The sequence below is a fragment of the Lottia gigantea genome (genome assembly GCF_000327385.1).
Source record: "Lottia gigantea unplaced genomic scaffold LOTGIsca_14, whole genome shotgun sequence".
In the NCBI taxonomy this organism is placed as follows: Eukaryota; Metazoa; Mollusca; class Gastropoda; family Lottiidae; genus Lottia; species Lottia gigantea.
In genome coordinates, this window is record NW_008707617.1 from 4,069,503 (window position 1) to 4,090,772 (window position 21,270).

General features: G+C 33.6%; 2 protein-coding genes across 2 annotated transcripts; one reads left to right on the top strand and one right to left on the bottom strand.

Annotated features, from left to right (window-relative positions):
- Positions 1–359: 359 nt before the first annotated feature.
- Positions 360–4,836, bottom strand: LOTGIDRAFT_230724 (hypothetical protein). Its single transcript, XM_009049852.1, has 6 exons — positions 4,618–4,836; positions 3,198–3,364; positions 2,804–2,874; positions 2,274–2,343; positions 1,523–2,022; positions 360–1,359 (listed from the first exon to the last, which is right to left on the bottom strand). The coding sequence occupies exons 1-6, from the start codon at positions 4,778–4,780 to the stop codon at positions 1,275–1,277; spliced, it is 1,056 nt and encodes a 351-aa protein (XP_009048100.1). The 5' UTR covers positions 4,781–4,836; the 3' UTR covers positions 360–1,274.
- A 247-nt stretch (positions 4,837–5,083) lies between these two features.
- On the top strand, positions 5,084–18,508 carry LOTGIDRAFT_203490 (hypothetical protein). The gene is made up of 8 exons (XM_009049853.1): positions 5,084–5,215; positions 6,365–6,493; positions 8,676–8,833; positions 15,725–15,851; positions 16,372–16,461; positions 16,862–16,934; positions 17,651–17,767; positions 18,017–18,508. Exons 1-8 carry the CDS (start codon positions 5,099–5,101, stop codon positions 18,136–18,138), a joined length of 933 nt encoding a protein of 310 aa, XP_009048101.1. The 5' UTR covers positions 5,084–5,098; the 3' UTR covers positions 18,139–18,508.
- Positions 18,509–21,270: the final 2,762 nt, after the last annotated feature.

A 21,270-nucleotide genomic window follows, 5' to 3' on the forward strand; every position in this document is an offset into this window, starting at 1 on the left:
AGTTAATTTGGCCGTTACAGGGATGCACTTAGTTCGGGTCGGAATTCACGGGAGGAAAAATAAATAGTCGCAATTGATAGAGAACAAAAACCTGACGAAGTCACTACAAATAATCAAGCATTGCTGAACTGAATAAGGTTTTGTGATAGGTCAATTATTGGGGCTCAATTCTCGCTTGCTGGAGCCCAGCCCCCATGGGCCCCACCCTGGCAAAGGGGATGAGTATTTGTACCATCCTAGTTCAATCATTAAAATATTTTCTTTCATAACTCACTACTTCAATCATTTCTAATCTCCATGATCTTTCCAGCTTGTCTGTCTCATGTTGACTGAGCAGGGATTCATGTAAAACCCTCAATATCAAGAATTGTATATAAAAATTTATTATTGGAAATATACATTTAAAAATTAGTAAAAATATAAAAGATATGAATTGTAAAATTATAAAAAAAAAATGTGAAGGCTTATTTACAGATTTTACTAAAATTACCAAATATTGTTTGGTTTGGTCATTGGTGTATATATTTTATACCATTACAAAGGATCATACCTACTCATTGTGAAACTGACCTGTACAAAACACTTTTCAAGATAACTGATAAAAAAGAATGGATTGCGTATAAGGCATATAAAAATGGAATAATAATTATAGTTTAAGGGATTTTTGGAGGATTTGTTGTATGTGTATCCAATACACTTCTTGCTTCCAATGGCACTATTCCTGTCTATCAATTGTCCGACAATAAATAAATTTGTAAATAGGCGAGAGTCAAAGAACTGTCATAAAATTAATAGAAAGCATAATAGAGTTTTTGCAATAGCGAAGTCAAGTTTTGGCTAAAATCAAAGAACACACATAGTCAAGCAGAATATTGGAACGGTGCAATTGGAAGCACACAAAAATTAGAAAATCTTTACAATCCCTCTTACACTACACAGGAATTTCTTATTTCCATGGAATGTAATATATGTAATTTATGAAATATTACATTGCACAAGTTTTGCAAGAAGAATAAGCTGATTTTTATCTGTTATCACCAGATTGTAAACAAGATGGACAAAGTTTCAAACCATGGTGATCCCCTTGTCTCTATTTTCTATTAACTGAATCTTGAATGACAGATTTGGAAAATGATTTCAAATAATCTCTTCACTAAGTTCCATTAGCTTGCTATTGGTAAAACTAAAGCTTGACATTTGCACTTGGGTTTAGGATGGGTGGCTAAGCATGATAATATGATAAAAGAATGTTCAATGAAAATGGCACAAGATAATTACAAATCAGATTCTGATGCACGGGAGGATGTTTCCATGTATCCTGCAGACTGTCCAAAATCAGCATCTAACACAATTCTGTCCCTAAAATTTAAATGAATACTGATATAAAAGAAAAACTTTGATTGGTTACAAAATTTCATTTGTGAAGAATCAGCAACGGTCAGAAGTATTTTATTGAGACTTAAATAGTTCTAAATGTCATTTACTTCAAAAACAATTAGAATTTCATTAAATCAATACTTACGGAGGAACAAATCCACTGGCATCTGCTGGTAATTTAGGAGCACCTCTACCTGCTCTGCGTCCTTCTTGACTTGGAGCATCAGTTCTTGGACTTGATTGTCCTTGAGGACCTTCAGGCTTTGAATGTCTACCTTCAGAACGCTCCCTTTCCCTTTTTTCTCTATCTTTTCTTTCTCGATACTCCCTCTCCCTCGGATCCATTTCACCCATTGCCTCGAGCTCTTTTCTCGCATCTCTACGCCGTTCTTCTTCTTTTGGATCACGTTCACGTCTTCCATCTCTTGGCCTCCTTTCTCTATCATCTCTTGGTCGTCTTTCTCTGTCATCAGGACGTCTATCACGGTCATCTCTTGGTCTTCTTTCCCTTTCATCGGGTCTTCTTTCACGGTCATCTCTGTGTCTTCGCTCACCATCAGGACGCCTTTCTCTCCTATCTCTATCATCTCTACGTCTATCTCTGTCTTCCCTGTAAGCTCTGTTCTCATGACCTTCACGCTGCCTCTGAAAGATGAAAAGAATCATATCCTGTTAGAAAAGCTCTTAACAAGATAATAAATGAACCCATCACCTCAGTTGTTTTTCATTATTCCACAAACAAACTGTACACAAACCACATTTTTTCTTATAAAAAAATAAGCTTTCAGAAATGTAAAGGGAATGTCAACACAATTGATCCTTGGAATTGATCTGATTAAAAGCTGAACCAGTTAGAATACTAGAATTAAACGTTAAAGATAGCTTGTGCAACATACCCTTTCTGAATACGCAGCCGAATTTGGCATAACTCCACGATGGGGGGTAGTTCCAGATTTTAATTCTGGTCTGAAAATAGAAAATACAAGTAATAGTTTCCTGTATGAACCACTGTGGTGGTGGTGTTCAATTCAGAACCACTTTTACAATTTTACATTCTCATACAATACATTGATATGTTGATTGTGGAACTAATGCATTAACCTTACTAATAAGATAAGCTGCAATGTGCAACTGCCATGGAATTTTGCAAGTTCTTGTATAAAATCTGGCATAATAAAGGACACAACTGTTATATACAGACTCTAAATTTTTGGACTGTTAAGCTGCAACTCCAGTTCCAGTTTTGACTTATATTCAACCACAATGATCACAGTGAGAATTTGATGTCAAGGTCAAGTGATTTTGCTATTCCAATAAAACTAAGTGTTTGAATGGTGCAAATTGGTGATTTCAGTGTCCCAGATTCAAATTAAAAATTGAAAAAAAACCTCTCTATAATCCTTTTAAGGCTCAGCCTTTCACTTACTTTTGCTCTTGTTCAAATTGTAGATTACTCTTATGAACCACAGCTACACCAAAATCCCCAATTGGGCGGAACTAAAATAAACAGGTAAAAAACTGTCTAGGTATATCAAATTATATAAGATTTAAGTTTTAAAACTTAGTTAATGTGAAAGTTGATTATTTGACTTTGGTTCTAAAATTTAAATTGATTGATTAAATATATTTGTTTATATATCAATCAACATGATTATCTTAAATATGCAATGGCAGGCGTCTTTGTACAAAAATAGTTTCTATTGATAAATCTCTACTGAGCATTAAAAATTGGGAAAAAAAGCTTCAACTAGATTTGTATATTGTCTCAAAGGGTAGCCATAGATCTAAGGCAGGATTGTGGGGCTAAAGAATGAACTTACAAATAATTCTCTACGATACAAGTTGGATCTACGTTTAGCGATGACCAAAAGGTATGTAGCAATGGAGGCCAGGATAAGGAATGCTATGATAAATGCAGGACCAGTAAATTGTGCCCACCAATCTATGAGGTAAACATGACGATGTCTTAACACGATGATTAAAAGACCTAAAATATCAATAAAATAGATAAAGTGATATTTCTACACAGTGTAATACAAGTTTAAGGCAAAACCATTTAATCTTATATAATCAAGATAGCTTGCCAGACAAGGTAACATACACCCACTACCAGCCATCAGAAATGATAACAAAATCTTTAGTGGCTTAATAATGAATTTTCAAATAATCTTAATATCATCAATAACTCAAGGCAAAAACCTGAACAGTCAAGGGCAATAACTCTGAAACAATTCATCTGATTATTACCAATTTCGAATTTATCCGAGATCTCATCAATATATGCATGCATACCAAGTTTCATCAAGATCGGATAAAAACTGTAGCCTCTATCGCGCCTACAAGAAATGTGAATGGACGGATGGACGGATGTGGGCGTATAAAAATGACTTCAGATGTTCATCATAAGCCACTAGAAAGAGCAAAATATGATAATACTGATATGTACTCTCTGACTACAATGATTTCTGAATTTAATTTTGCCAATCATTTACAAATGAATTGAAATATTAACTATAAAATACTACTGAGAGTCTTACAAAATGTAAAATTGCTGAACCTTATATTTCCATGGACACGAAGACATATAAAATAAGGAATCAGGACAACTCTGACCAAAACAAAATCTGACCACTTTTCACAACACATTCAGAACATTTTTCATCACACACTTGGACCATTTTTTTTAGAGAATCTGTCCTAGTGTTTTTCACAACAAACTAGGACCACTTTGTTCCAGACTCGGATCGAGTTTTAAACATTTCATGAATTCTCTTACCCTTACTTTTTTCGGGACTCGGGCCCCAGTTTTTAACATTTTAATAATTCTCTTACCTTACTTTTATTTGAATTGATGAAATGAGATAACAAAAATTTCAATTCAGAGTTCATAGTAGTCAGAGAGTAGTCTATTTTACAGACCAGTTACTATTAACTATATTTTGTGTTTCACATTAACATTCACTTTTCGTTGAAATAATGGTTCATAAGAATTTTGGGCTTGGGGTTTTGGCAAGTCAGATTAGTGCCATATCAGCTAGTAAACAAAAAATGAATGGCCATTTAAAATCAGTGTCAGCTTTGAAAGTCAGGCATAGGCATTTTATTCTGTAGGTCACAATTTGGAGAATTTTATAATTCATGAGATACAGACAGTTTATTAAATTACTCCTAAGATAAATTAAAATCAAAAATATATCATGACTCATGAAAGAGATATTTTCTGTGTCAAAGTCTGTCTACCTGTGATCAAACTGGCAGCTGATAAAATGGCAAACAGAATTGCCAATCGACAAGGAAGCCACGCGTGTCCTATCCCCAACCCATTTAAATCACTCCTTATTCTCTGTTGAACGAAGCTGTGATAGGCTACAATGGTATCCTTATCTAATGTCTTCTCCTTCATTTTGTAGTTTTATTTTATCCTAACGGTTTCATTTGGTGTAAAATGGTCGCTTTTCCTTCCCATGATTCACTGAATTCTTCTACCTGTACACGACGCAGGCGCATTAAAGGTTTACCTGTTGTTTTCAAGTTAGTCTCGTTTGTCAGACAGATATTTCAAACGTCTTGAAGAGCAAGACTGAAAATAACTCACCTGTATTTTTCGAATGACCAGGCTTAAGCTTAATTAAATTATCAACTGGATAATTGAGACTGAGGGACTGAACTCTTTTATCAAAGGAGATAAAGTTTTTAGTCTTGTGAACTTTGAGCAGACATCATGGCCGGCGTTTTCAAAGTTTTCAATAGAAGTTTTTCTTCGAGTGCTTCTACAATGGCACAAATTAAGCAAGTGACAGTTATTGGTAGTGGTTTAATGGGCGCTGGAATTGCACAGGTTATTATAGTGTCAATTTGGGGGACACATTGAATATGTTGTATTGGCCACTTAAAATGGAAAAAAGAAGATCAAAGTCTACTAAGACAAAAATGCATATCCTAATGACCTTTAGATTGATTTTCGCACAGTAAAATGGTTATATAACTTCTTCAAAGTCAGCTAATATTAGTCAAGCTAAGACTATCGGTACTATTTTGCAGATTTTTCTATTGTAAAAATACTGAATAAATACATTAGGCCTAGTGCTAGTAGTAGCATAACTTTTAGTACAGTCAAGTAACCTTATTTCGTGGAAACCTATTATTCGTGGATTTTCGGAAATGATTAATAATTTACGTGAGCGACCTCCGCATTAGTTTGTTTTGATAAACATGGGTTTTCTGTACAATATCAGCTAGTAGAGTGAATCCAGTAATTTCAAGCAAAGTAAAATGTATTAATGTATACTTTGACAAATACAAAATGGCGGAGTTCACTTATTACCAAACGTCACCATTTTTTATCGGCCGAATTTCATTATAATTCCGTGCGGTAATTGGAATTCCAAGCGTCGTTTGCTAGAATATAATCTAACGAATGAAGTCACGTGATCAACTAGCTGATTCTGTGTCAGCAGAAAATTTCTATGGAACACAAAGTGGACCATATTCTTATGTTGTTTCAGTGACTTTTAGCAATAAATCACACTACGTATCTTATTTTGTAAGTCACTATTTGTTTTTTTAAATCGTGGTTCTTTGAAAGAATTGTCACCAGTTATAATGAATTGATATTAAAGATAAATACTAAGAGAAGTTAATTATACCATGTGTTTTTCTAGACTTATTTATAGATCAAACATTGTACACGAAAATAGGTGACACATTCTGCCGCCGTTGCCGAGTTGGTTGCTCATGAAATATGGGTCAAAGTGAAGGATTCATTAAGAAAATCGAAATAAACCAATTTCTAATATTTTGTAGAATATCTGAGGAAACATCTAAGACATAAAAATTTGTTTTCGTTTTTTTAACTTTGACGAAATTTGGTGTTGAATCCATATATCCACGAAAATATGTTACACCACTGTACAGTCAGGAATTTTTTTGAAAATTTATCTCCTTTTTCAGGAATTTTTTTGAAAATTTATCTCCTTTTTCATATTAGGTTGCTGCTTCAACAGGACATAATGTTGTATTAGTTGATCAAAACCAAGACATATTAGATAAATCCATGGGTAATCTCAGGAAAAGTTTACAAAGAGTTGCCAAGAAGAAATATGCTGATGATGCAGCAGTAAGTAGGCCAAATATCAGAAATATGGGCATATAAATTCCTTTGGGACAACCAATGGTTCCAATAAAGAAAAAACTTATATATATCTTGCACTTTATTAACAATAATAATTTTTAAAACTACTTAATATAACTTATTTATTTTTATGACAGCATTATTCCCAGCCCCGTCCACAGGAAGGAAATGGTGCTAGGGCTCAGATTTTGTACTCAGAAAATTTTAGAATTAAAGGCCCAGAGAACTCATTTCTAACAATTTTTTTACGTCCTACTTTTTCGGTTGTAGCACAAGGGGCCTCAGTTTATTGTCCCATCCAACGACTAGATGCTTTCTCCATGTCACCCCTTCTTACCTGCATCACAGACAGGGGAAAACGGGATTAAAAATCTGAACGTATCATCTTGACCAATGATTGAACCCTGGACCTTCAGGTTAGCAAGCAAGCTTCCAATTTACGGAGCCACCATGACTCCCTGGGACAATTTTGAAGTGCCAAAAACGTATCAAAATCTATGTCTTTTTGATTTCGTAAAATGACACTTTAAATAAATCCATCTCTGCTGAACTGAATAAGTTTTTGCTGGGGCTTAATCCTCACTTACTGGAGCCCAGCCCAACAGACCCCACCCTGACCACTGGACTGATTATTCCCTTCATTATCTTTGGTGCTAATAATTTATCATGATTTTTATATGCCCACATCTCTCTATGTGCTTCTATCAACATCAATTGCTCGTAAACACTCTGTCCGTCTGTCGGTCTGTCAACATTTGCTTGATTTTTTGATGGAATCAAATGAAATTCAGTATGTGTATACATATTCATAAAATGATGATCAAGTTTGAATTTGAGCTATTTTCGACAGTTAGAAGCAGAGTTATTGCCCTTGCCCAAAAATCTTGAATATGCTATTACTCTCTTAGTTTTCAACTGATTTTTATAAAACTTAAAATGGATGTTATTGGACCTAAATTGAAAGGTTTGAGAAAGTTTAGTTTACTTCTGATTAAATTTAAGGCTTTTTATACGCCCACATGGAAATGTGGACGTATATTGCTGTCGCCCCTGTCTGTCGGTCGGTCCTTCCGTCCGTTCACATTTCTTGTAGGCGCGATAGAGGCTACAGTTTTTATCTGATCTTCATGAAACTTGGTATGCATGTCTATATTGATAAAATCTCAGTCAAGTTCGAAATTCGTAATAATCGAATGAACAGTTGCAGAGTTATTGCCCTTGTCTAAGTAAAAACGCGTTAAATTGCTTGTATGCATGATAAAGGCTGTGACAATTTTTATCCGATCTTGGTGAAACTTAGTATGCATGTATATATTGATAAGATCTCAGTCGAGTTTGAATTTAGTCATAATCGGATGATTGGTTTCAGAGTTATTGCCCTTGACTTGGTTTCAGAGTTATTGCCCTTGGCTTCAAATTTTGCTTGTAATCATGATACAGGGTGCAGTTTTTATCTGATCTCAAGGAAACTTGGTATGTATGTATAAATTGATGAGATCTGAAGTTCAAAAATGGTAATAATTGGATGAATGGTTTTGGAGTAATGGCCCTTCAATTTATTCAGTGCATCTAATTTGGCTTGTGGGCCTGTTAGAGACTACATTTTTTTGTTCGTTTTTTATGAATATTGGTATGAGGCTGGGTAAAGCTTGAAATTAGTAACAATCGGATGATTGGTTTCACATATTAAACCACTACAGACTGTGTTATCATTTCTGACAGCTGGTAGTGGACGTATGTTACCTTGGCAAGCTATCTTTCAAGATTTAGGCTTCTTAAGTCAGTTTTGAGGAGTTATCGCCCTTTAACCTCTATACAGTAAGTGCTTCTATCAACATCAATTGCTCGTAAACACTCTGTCCATCCGTCGATCCATCAACATTTGCTTGTAAACGCTTTAAAAACTAGATTTTGTGATGGAATCAAATGAAATTCGGTATGTGTATAGATATTCATAAAAAGAGCTATTTTCCTTGCCCCAAAATCTTGAATATGCTATTGCTCTCTTAGTTTTAACCGATTTTGATGAAACTTTATATGGATGTTTCGTTTCTACCATCCGCATGCCGTGAAGGGCGTATATGGCTGTGGTCCACTATCTTTAGCTTTTCTAGCATTATGCACTGAGTCCAAGTATTATAGAACACATGCTTATTAATTCTTTCAGGGTGGAGAAAATTTTGTTAAGGATGTATTAGGGAAAATTCAAACAGAAACAGATTCAGCGAAATCAGTGTTAAAAGCAGATTTGGTAATAGAAGCTATTGTTGAAAATTTAGATGTTAAAAGAAAGTTATTTAAACAACTAGATCAAGCTGCTCCTCAGTAGGTATTCATTAAATGGAATTTCATCACTAATTTCAATTTTACTTCCTTCCTTAAGAATTGACAGTTCAGTGAGCATTTTGACTAATAAGATAGTTGCATCTTGATTATATATATGTATTTGGAAGGCCATGAAGATTTTTAGTTTTTGGTGAAGTCTTACAGGTATTACAACCTGCGCTAGGTATTACCAATCATGACTCTATACGATATGTATCGAGATACAAGAGTCACAATATTTATCGAGATATGCGGTAATGGGTTAAAAGTTCACACTTTATAATTGTGATATTTGTAATATACATGTAGTTGGCAGAAAAAAACAGTTTCAAAAATTTCAGTCCGTACAAAAATTTTTTTGATCCATTTACTGACTTTTTTTCCACTTTTTATACCCCCACATGAATACGTGTTCGTATATTGTCGCCCCTGTCCGTCTGTCAACACTTCTTGTGGGCATGATAGAGACTACAGTTTTCATTTGATTTTTCGATGAACTGTTTTTGAGTTATCGCCCTTGACTTTGCGACAAAATCTTTTTGTGGGCAAAAAAGAATCTAAAATTCTCAATGGATTTGAATGAAACTTGGTGTGAGCATTGGAATTGATATGGCAATCAAGTTTTTTGACTAACAGTTTTTTATACGCTTACATGGAAATGTGGACGTATTGCTGTAGCCCCTGTCTGTCCATCCACATTTCTTGTATGCTCGATAGAGGCTACAGTTTTTATTGATGAAACTTGATGTGTATGTATATATTGATGAAATTTCAGTCAAGTTCGAAAATGGCAATAATCGGATGAATGGTGTCTGAATTATTGCCCGTGACTTTGTAAAAATGAGTCAAATTTTGGCTTGCATGCATGATAAAGACTACATTTTTGATCTGATCTTGATGAAACTTGGTATACATGTTTATATTGATGTATATTGATCTCGGTCAAGTTCGAAAATGGTAATAATTGTATGAATGGTTTCAGAGTTATTGCCCTTGATTCAAAGTTAACTTGTATGCATGATAGAGACTACAGTTTTTATCCGCCCACATTTCTTGTAGGCGTGATACAGGCTACAGTTTTTATCCAATCTTAATGAAACTTGGTATGCATGTATATAATGATGAGATATCTGTCAAGTTCGAAATTAGTGATAATTAGATGACTGGTTTTAGAGTTATTGCCCCTGACTTAGTAAAAAAGCGTCAAACTTGGCTTGTAGGCACAATAGAGAATATAGTTTTTATCTGATCTTGATTAAACTTGGTATGCATGTATGTACTGATGAGATATTGGTCAAGTTCAAAATTAGTAATAATCGGATGAATGGTTGCAGAGTTATTGCTCTTGTCTTAATAAAAACGCGTTAAATTTTGCTTGACTATAGTTTTTATTTGATCTTGATGAATCTTGGTAGGCATGTATATATTGATGAGATCTTGGACAAGTTCAAAATCGGTAATAATCGGAAGAATGGTTATTGCCATTGATTTAGTAAAAACGCGTCAAATTTGCCTTGTATGCACGTTAGAGTCTACTGTTTTTATCTGATCTTCTTGAAACTTGGTTTGCATGTATGTATTGATATATTGCCCTTTTGTGTACAGCTATGAGACATTGTTCATGTTTGAATTTGGTAATAACTTGATGAACTGTTTCAGGTTTTTGTCTTGACTTATAGATGATTTTCAGATTATTTGAAAATTCATTATTAAGCCACTATAGATTTTGTTATCATTTCTGACAGCTAGTAGTGGGTGTATGTTACCTTGCCTGGCAAGCTATCTTTATATCATCCTAAAAATATATATCTACTGTCGGCCTAGTCGCTATTGTTAGTGTTAAAATGTCTTTGAGTTGAAGAAAATCTAAACATGACCATATCATATCGCATAGGCTACATGAAACGTGAGTACAATTTTCAGGAAAATGTTTGACATTTTTGTTCAAAGTCTCACTGCTATTATCAAGATAAAGATATACTAAAGAAAAAAATAGGCTCAGCATAGAACTCGACAAATTGATTTGGCCACAATTGCACCAAGCTTCAGGGTAGGCGTAGCCTACACTAGTCTGTGTGATTTTCTTAAAAAAAACCATTAAATTTTAGTATAAATAGGTCTAAAAGTAACTCACCATCGATATAACTCAAAGTCCTCAAAGAAATTCTCAAAGTCGTCGCCCCTGTCCGTTGGTCAACATTTTTTGTGAGCACTATAGAGACTACAGTTTTCATCTGATTTTGATAAAACTTGGTGGGATGCTTTAAATTGATAAGATCTCTGTTAAGTTTGTTAAAAATAGTTCGTGAGCAAGATTGAAGCTACAGTTTTCAACCGATTCTGATGAAACTTGGTGTGATCATTGGCATTAACAAGATCTCGGACAATTTCTTCCTTGACGCATTTTCGATGAACAGTTTTTGAGTTATTGCCCTTGACTTTGTAAAAACGCTTATAAATTTGTTTGTGAGCACAATAGAAGCTACAGTCTTCAACAGATTTGGATGAAGCTTGGTGTGATCATTGGGATTGATAAGATCTCGGACAAGTTTAAACTTGACTTATTTTTGATGAATGGTTTTTGAGTTATTGCCCTTGACATAGGAAAAACGCGTCAAAATTTGTTTGTGAATACAAAAGATACTAGAACGGTATCGAAGCAGTGCGCATCCGACCTGATACATCGATAACACGTTGCATTTTAAAGTCAAAATGGGATTTCTTACCGGAAAGAAAAGCATGTAAACATTCAATAGTAAAAATCGTTTAAACCGTTAAACGTTTGGTAGTGAAAAGACGCATGGATTTGATACCATTCGGTACTAAAAGGTGTTAACATTCGGTAGTAAAAAGTCAATTTTTCAAATAGCTGTAAAGTTTAAAGAACAAATTGCACAACAAAAATGAAAATATTTTTGGAAAGGTTTTGTCAGATACTATAACTTGTGTTATGGTCGAGAGATCAACAAAGGTCAAATAAAAGAAATATAAGCCTTAAAAGTGTTGAAAATTCCTGTTTTGGGACTCTGTAAAGGCGAAAATATATGTCGGACATCAAAGATAATAGTATGATTGGACATCGTAGATCAATAACCTTTGACCTTCTAAAGACCAAGGTCATGCATGTAAATGGTCAAAATATTAAAATTTTATAAATTGTAAAACCTATTCCCCTTTTTAAAGTAAGAGACCCAAATAAAATGTAACTCTATCAATTATTGTCCCAAATAGTGCTTTAATTTTATGTAAAATTTCGATGATGACAAATACAAACTTTGCGAGTTATAACAATTTGAATTATTTAAGGTAAAGGTGAAAGTAACCGGATTTGCCATGCCCACTGCAAAAATTTTGTGTTGTCTCTAATAATGTGTACAATGTCAAATAATGATCAAAATTTCAAGTGTTTACCACTATTAGATCATGAGATATTCATAGTTAAAAGTTTTTAAGGCAACAGTGACTGTCGGTGGATTATAGAAACCGTTACAATTACGCACAGTTACTATAGAAGTCAATACAAAATTTTCAAATTCTAAAAAGCGCAATTTTAATCAAAATACCAAGTGTTATATATCATTTGAAAAAATATATTGTGTGTAATAAGGACATAAGAGAAATTTTCACATATGTAAATTAGGTCACTTGACATCTTTTTAAAGTTAAAATCTAGATTTTCAATTGGCTGTAGAACCGGAAGTTAACGATGCACAACAAAAGTGAAGATATATCTCGTAATGGGCAACAACTTTTGTTTAGATCAAAAGGTCAAATAAAAGTAATATGAGCCTTTGAAGTTTCGAAAATTGCTGTTTTCGGACGTCTGCAAAACCGGAAGTATATATCGGACATCAAAGATCAAAGTAAGAATGGTCATCCTAAGTCAATGACCTTTGAGCATGTAAAGGTAAAGGTCATTTATGTTAAAGTTCAAAAATGAAAATTTTTAAAATTGTTAAACATATTCCCTTTTTTAAAGTAAAGAATAAGTAAAGTAGTGAATAATTTTCATGCAAAATATAGAGGGTGACAATTGCAAACTTTACGAGTTATGACAATTGCAAATATTTCAGGTAAAGGTAAATGCACACCGGATGTGCCACGCTCACTTCAAAATTTTTATGTCGTCTGTGATGAGGTGTACATTGTTAAATAATGTTCAAAATTTCAAGTGTTTACAATCATTAGATCATGAGATATATAAAGTAATGAACAAAACAAAAATTACGGTCAAAATAGATGCAGAATTAGAGCATTAATTTGAAATACGCAATGAATGGTTAACGTCATACGTCATCTCCTGTCGAAAGAAAATGCGTCATTTTACATTTAAACAGTAGCGACACACAAGGTATAAGAAATAATAGTGACAGACAATGTGTGACGTGCAGTTTTGGCTGGGGAGCGTGGCCAGAAATAGACAAAAAAAAAAAAAAAAAATAGTGATTTTCAAAACAACGCACTGCAATTACAGTTTTCAACTGATTTTAATGAAGTTTGGTGTGGTCATTTATATTGATGGGATCCTGGTCAAGTCCGAATGTGACGATTTTTCAATGAACGGTTTTTGACTAAATGCCCTTGACTTAGGAAAAACGCGTCAAAATTTGTTTGTGAACACAATAGAGACTACAATTTTGAACTGATTTGAATGAAATTTGGTGTGATCATTTATATTGATGAGATTGTGGACAAGTTTGAACTTGTTTTTGAGTTGACTTAGAAAGCGTGTCAAAATGGTTTTTTTTTGCCCTTGATTAGAGCTGTGTGATTTAATTATTTGTTGTATTTGGGTTATTGTGGAATTACTCAGCATTAATAACTGGCATATATATATATATAATTGAATTCAAACTAATAAAATTTCTTCAATATGAGAAAATTCATACTTTAGTCACTAAAGACTGTTTTATCATTTATGACAGCTGCCAGTGGGCATATGATACCTTTACTCGCAAGCTATCTTATTTGATCTTGATGAAACTTGGTATGCATGTATATATTAAAAAATGGAAAATGGTAATAATCGAATGATCGGTTTCAGAGTTATTGCGTTAAATTTGGCTTGTAAACACATAGAGACTACAGTTTTTAACCGATCTTGATGAAACTTAGTATGCATGTATGCATTGATGAGATCTCTGTCAAGTTAGAGATTTGTATCAATTGGATGATTGGTGTTGGAGTTATTGCCCTTGACTTAATATAAAAATTTGGCTTGTAGGCACGATAGGCTTGTAGGCTTACGGTTTTAAGCGATCTGAATGAAACCTGGTATGCATGTATGTATTGATGTTCAAAATTGGTATTAATCCGATGAACGGTTTCAGAGTTAATGCCCTTGTGTGTACGTCGATGATACCTTGTTCATGTTTGAATTTCGATGATAATTTGATGTAACTGATTTTGAGGTTTGCCTTGACTTATAAATAATTTAAAGATTATTTCAATCTTTAAAAGTTCATTATTATGTCACCAAAGACTTTGCTATCATTTCTGACATCTGGTAGAGGGTGTATATTACTTTGCCTGGCAGGCTATCTTGAGTTATTGCCCTTGCTATAATTTTCAATGGATTTTGATGAAACTTGATGTGAACATTGGGATTGAGAAGATCTCCAATCAATTTGAATTTGACGATTTTTCGCTAAGCTATTGCTGTTGTGATCAAGCCTGAATTTGACTATTGTCAGTTTTTAAGTTATTGCCCTTGACTTAGTCAAATCACATCAAATCGTTTGAGCAAAATAGAAGATTACTGGAAGTAATAATAAAAGTGTTGTATAAGCTGATGATACATTATTATTATCTTATATAAAATGAAACTTGGTGTGATCATTTATATTGATGAGATCTTGGTTAATTTCGAATTTGAAGTTTTTTCAATGAACGGTTTTTGAGTTATTGCCCTTGTCAAAACGTGTCAAAATTTGTTTGTGAGCACAATAGAAACTACAGTTTTCATCCGATTTAAATACAAATTGTTGTGGTTATTTATATTGATGAGATCTTGGACATGTTCGAATTTGAATATTTTTTAATAAACAGTTATTGAGTTATTGTCCCTGATTTATGAAAAATGTCTCAAAATTTGTTCATGAGCTCAAATGAAATGAAATGAATGGAGTTTACGTCCTATTTATATTGATGAGATCTTGGTCAAGTTAGTATTTGGGTAAATTTGCGCTTACCAATTTTTATACGACAACATGAAATGGGGAGCGTATATTGCCGTCACCCATACCCATCCGTCCATGCACAATTGCTCGTAAACACTCTTCAAGGCACATTTTTTGACTGGTTTTGACGAAACTTGGTATGGTTGTTTGTAATCACCCAAGGATGAACCCTATCAAAAATCAGAAAAATAGAACAATATTTTGAATGAGTTATTGCCCTTGTTCTTAAAAACGCATTCAAGTCTGTAAACACTCTTGAACAATTTTCATAAAACTATGTATTGTTACTGTATATACCTTTTAGTTTAGAGCAGTTTGATTAAATAATTTTATGTATTTGGAATATTGATTTTAAAAAATATTATGGAAAAACTAATATATATATATCAATGAATTCAAACTACAAAAGTATATATGGTTAAAATACGTATTTAAGTCACTAAAGACTGTATCTTCATTTCTGAAAGCTGCCAGTGGGCGTATGCTACCTTGCATGGCAAACTATCATTTATGAAATGAGATGTATTATTAAGTACTGATACACAACCTAGTGATAGAATATGAGTGTCATGGCTTGTCGTATCGATAAATTGATTCACACATATCAAACACAGACTAATTACAAAGCTCATTTTAGCAAACATTATTGAGTCAAGTCTGGATGTCTCAAGTCAAAATGTTATGAATGTTTTATTTCATGTGTTGATTTCAGACATACAATATTTGCCAGTAATACATCATCCTTACCAATCAGTGATATAGCCACTTCAACTAAACGACTAGATAGATTTGGTGGTTTACATTATTTTAACCCTGTGCCAATGATGAAATTGGTTGAGGTAATTATATTAAAAGAGTATTTATCACAATGAAAATTTCACTATCGAAAATTTCCAAATACATTCACTTAGACATGCAGTAGGTAAATAATAACAGTAGGTTCAACAGCACTCAATTTATTATGAAGGTAGTTTGTCTTCAATAATCTGGAAGATAGCAGACAACTCTGAAAGTTGTAGGAATTGTAAAAAAAAAATGCAGTAATTGCATTCCAAGTGACCTTTGATTTAACAGATATTTTTATACGCTCACATGGAAATGTGGAGAAATTGATAAATGGTTTATGATAATATTTTGATGAAACTGATTTTGAGGTTTTGTCTCGAATATTTTTGAGATTATTATTTTTTTAAGATTCATTATAAAGTCACTAAAGACTATATTATTTCTGACAGCTGGTAGTGGTAATATGCAAGCTTATCCTGCAAGCTATTTTTTCTTTTACTATCATACAGATTCTACAATCATAAATGAGTCATTCTTATGAGTTCTTTGTTAAATAATAAATGGTTGTTGCAGGTTATAAGAATTCCAGATACAAGTGATGATACTTTTAAATCTTTGGTAGAATTTGGTAAAGCGAACGGTAAAGTCACAGTGGAATGCAAGGTAAGAATATTATTTATTTTTTAGAGTGAAAAGAGTGCAAAATTTTATTGCTTTCACAAAGACAGTGGACCACAGCCATATACTCCCACCACGGCATGCGTATGGTAAATATTCAAGATTTTTGGGCAAGGGCAATAACTCTGCTTCTAACGGTCGAAAATAGCTCAAATTCAAATTTGATCTTCATTTTATCAATATGTAAACACATACCGAATTTCATTTGATTCCATCAAAAAAATCTAGTTTTTAGAACGTTTACAAGCAAATGTTGACGGACAGACGGACGGACAGGGGGTGCCAACAATATATGTACACATAGAGAGATGAATCTTTGTCATTTTCAAGCCTTTTTAGGACATTCTGACTCTTAAACTGTGTATTATGTATACTTCATTTGCAGGACACTCCCGGTTTTATTGTAAATAGATTATTAGTACCTTATATGATGGAATCTGTAAGACTGGTGGAAAGAGGTAAAGTGTTATTTTTATCACAAAATTGACAATCAAATTCATTGAAGGCTTCACCACTCAATTGAGAATTTTTATGCAACTCTTCGAACATTGTATTATTGAGTAAAAGGGATCTAAAGAGGTTTTCTAGTATTTTTATGTGTATCAGGGACTTCTTTTTGACTGCGGTTCCTGCAAATCCAGGTATCCCCAATACACATAAAAGCTAGAAAACCTTTTTATATGATCACACACTAATGTAGGCGTATCTGCCTGTCTGCAATTGTTTGTTGACACGATAGAGAGATGGATTTTGGCGAAACTTGGATGAACCCTATTGAAAATCAGACGAATTGAAAAATATTTACTATGAGTTATTGCCCTTGTTCTTGAATTGTTTGTGGACACGATAGAGAGCTGTCTGTCAAGATTTGTCTGTCTGTCCGCAAAGATTTGACACCACTCAAAAGATTCAATTCTATATGGATTAAATGAAACTTGACATGTTAAATTAATCCTGCTTGAATAAAAAAGCTGTATACATAGCCCATGAAATTTGAAAATTTCAGAAACATTCATTTACTGATAACTCTTGTCAACCTCCCGGACAAATTAGCTGCCATTACAAATGTGGGCGTAAGTTTCTGTTGAGCTCAATTATATGTAAGAGTGAAACAAAGTTGGTGTCATATCTTTCTCTCCCATCAGACAGCCATATTGATTCATATGTAATTTAGGTGATGCCAGCCCAAGAGATATTGATACAGCCATGAAGCTAGGTGCAGGCTATCCAATGGGACCATTTGAATTAGCTGATTATGTTGGTTTGGATACTGTCAAATTTATTATTGATGGTAAGTAACGATATTTTCTGCTGAGCTTCTCTGATGTGATGGTTAAATGATTATTGATAGCATGAAACAAAAGACAAACTAGATCAATATGTATATTTGGTTAATTTTTGTGAGTGGCTTAACAATTTATGAAAGCATCACATGTTGCACAAGAGAATTCTTAGGACTGGCTAAAAGAGACTAGGCTAGTTATTTGGATTTCTCATTGTTAAAGGTTAAGAGGCCACAGAATAATTTTATTTTTTACAGGTTGGTGTGAGAAATATCCTGATAATCCCCTGTTCCAACCATCAGCAATGGTCAATAAATTAGTATCAGAGGGTAAACTTGGTATGAAAACTGGAGAAGGTTTTTATTCACATAAGAAGTAGACTTAAATGAATGCAGCTTAAAAAAACATTTACCAACCTTTTTTTAGTAAACACTGGCTGACCAAAAGACAATCTTTCCTTAATAACAGATCAACTTTGACTTCCTTAACTTTTGTATCTACATTTTGTAATGAGCCTGCGAGTTGAATAATTAATTCTATATGTATAAATATCAGTATTTTAGAAGTATTCTGTGTAATGATTTTTTTGTTGTTATCAGTGTTTGTTCTGGGAAGTAGTTGGTTATTCCAAATGATTTGTAATTACAATCTACATAATAGTGAATAAGTATTAAATATCAAGTTTACTGTTTCTGTTAAATGTACAATCCTCCACTGTATAAGTGAGAAATAAAAACAATGATGCCACAGTCGTTTTAATTGAAAACATAAACTTTATTGTACAGTCAAGTAACCTAATTTCGTGGAAACCTATTATTCGTGGATTTCTGGAAATGATAAATAATTTGCACGACCTCCGCATTAGCTTGTTTTGATAAACATGGGTTTTCTCTACAAAATCAGCTAGTAGAATGAATCCAGTGGTTTCAAGCAAGGTAAAATATATTAATGTATACTTTGACAAATACAAAATGGCGGATTTCAGTTATTACCAAACGTCACCATTTTTTATCAGCCGAATTTCCTTATAATCCCTAGCCGTAATCGGAATTCCAAGTGTCTCCTGCTAGAATGTAGTCCAACGAATGAAGTCACGTGATCAACTAGCGGATTCCATGTCAGCAGAAATTTCTATGGAACACAAAGTGGACCATATTCTTATGTTATTTCAGTGACTTTTAGCAATAAATCACGCTACTTATCTTATTTTGTCAGTCACTTTTTTTTAAATCGTGGTTCTTTGAAGGAATTGTCACTAGTTATAATGAATTGATATTAAAGATAAATACTAGTTAATTATACCACCCGGTATCCATACGTGTTTTTCTAGACTTATAATTTATAGATCAAACATTGTACACGAAAATAGGTGACGCATTCTGCCGCCTTTGCCGAGTTAGTTGCTCATGAAATATGGGTCAAAGTGAAGGATTCATAAAGAAAATCGAAATAAACCAATTTTAATTATTTTGTAGAATATCTGAGGAAACTTCTAAGACATAAAATTTTTTTTTTTGTTTTTTGAATTTTGACGAAATTCGATGTTGAATCGTTATATCCACGAAAATAGGTTACACCGCTGTATAAATAAGTATCTTCCCAATTTGCCCCAACATTATACCATTTTTGTCCCTTCTCCGTTTTGCCCTTTCCTATTTGGGCCCCTTCACAATTTGCCCCTTTCCCAGTTTCCCCCCCCCTTTCAAGCACAATTGTAAACCATTCCAGTCCTTTTCATAAAGTGAACAACGAAGGAGGAAATGAGGAAATGTTCCTCGTGCTCAATTTCATTAGAATTACAAATTTGGCAAATTGTCCTTTAATAGAGGGATAATGAGAACTGAGGCGGAGATGTTCATACAGTGGTGTACCAACTCGAAAACAGCGGCTAAATACGTCACCTATTTTCGTGTACAATGTTTGATCTATAAATAAGTCGAGAAAAACACGTTGTATGGATACCGGGTGGTATAATTAACTTCTCTTAGTATTTATCTTTAATATCAATTCATCATAACTAATGAAAATTCCTTCAAAGAACCATGATTTAAAAAAAAAAATAGTGACTGAAACAACATAAGAATATGGCCCACATTGTGATCCATAGAATTTTTCTGCTGACACGGAATCCGCTAGTTGATCACGTGACTTCATTCGTTGGACTACAATTCCAATTACAGCTGGGGATTATAAGGAAATTCGGCCGATAAAAAATGGTGACGTTTGGTAATAACTGAAATCCGCCATTTTGTATTTGTCAAAGGATACATTAATACATTTTACATTGCTTGAAACTACTGGATTCATTCTACTAGCTGCCATTGTACAGATAACCTATGTGTATCAAAACAAGGAGGTCATGCAAGGTCACACATGTAAATTATTAATCATTACAGGAGATGCACTAAAAATAGGTTAGCACGAAATTAAGTTACTCGTCTGTACTACTTTATGGTTGGGCAATAAGCTTTTTTTATTGGTAGATATAAGTGAGAAAGAGGGTTCCGTATGGTCATTGGTCACTGTAACATCATTGAGGTTAACAGAATAATACCATTTATCAATCATTTATAATAATCAAACCATCAAATTGAATTAAACCATTCGAAATCTAAAATAATATAGAAATGTTCAAAAATCAAAAAGGCAAATATAAAACAAAGAAGACCTAGCATAGGCTGCTCAAGAAGTTATGCAATAACACATACTAAATTTTTTTGATTCTTCTGATTTTCAATAGGGTTCATCCTTGGGTGATTACAAACACTCACACCAAGTTTTGTCAAAATCCGTCAAGAATTGTGCCTTCTAGAGTGTTTACGAGCATTTGTGGACAGACGGACATCGGTGAAGGCATACACGCCCCCCATTTCATGTGGGCGTATAAAAATGTCTCTTTTACCTTTAACTTGCACCTTGTTTTATCATAAATCTTACGTTGTAACCTTATTGAATTACCAGTTAATAAGGAGCAGCTATAAACTACCAAACACAAAGACAGCCTTTATTGCCATCATAATGTTAAAAAATGTGACAAAGAAATAAATTTCCAAGTGATTATAATTGCAGAAACAAACTATAACTGAAATTGATCACATTTTTCTAAGACCAATACTTACCTTGTGACCTTATAACAAGGACTAAATTATCTTGTGACCATATTTTTTACTAGGACGAATAAACATCATGTTCAGATTACTACAAATACATACTGTATGACCGCCACCAATTTGTCTTAAGACCATCATGGGAGCCCTGCGCTAGCGATAATAATGTCTTGTGATTTCTGGTCAATTGTAAACCATTCTGTTCCTTTTCATAAAGTGAACAACAAAGGAGGAAATGTTCCTTGTGCTCAATTTCATCTATCTAACATCCCTTACATATATGCTTCCTATACAGTGTCCATTTTTGCAGCCACACAACATGAAGTAAGAAATAAAATGAAATGAATAGAGTTTTACGTCCTACTTTTCTGTACCATGTGGGCTAATGAAGACAGGCAACGCCA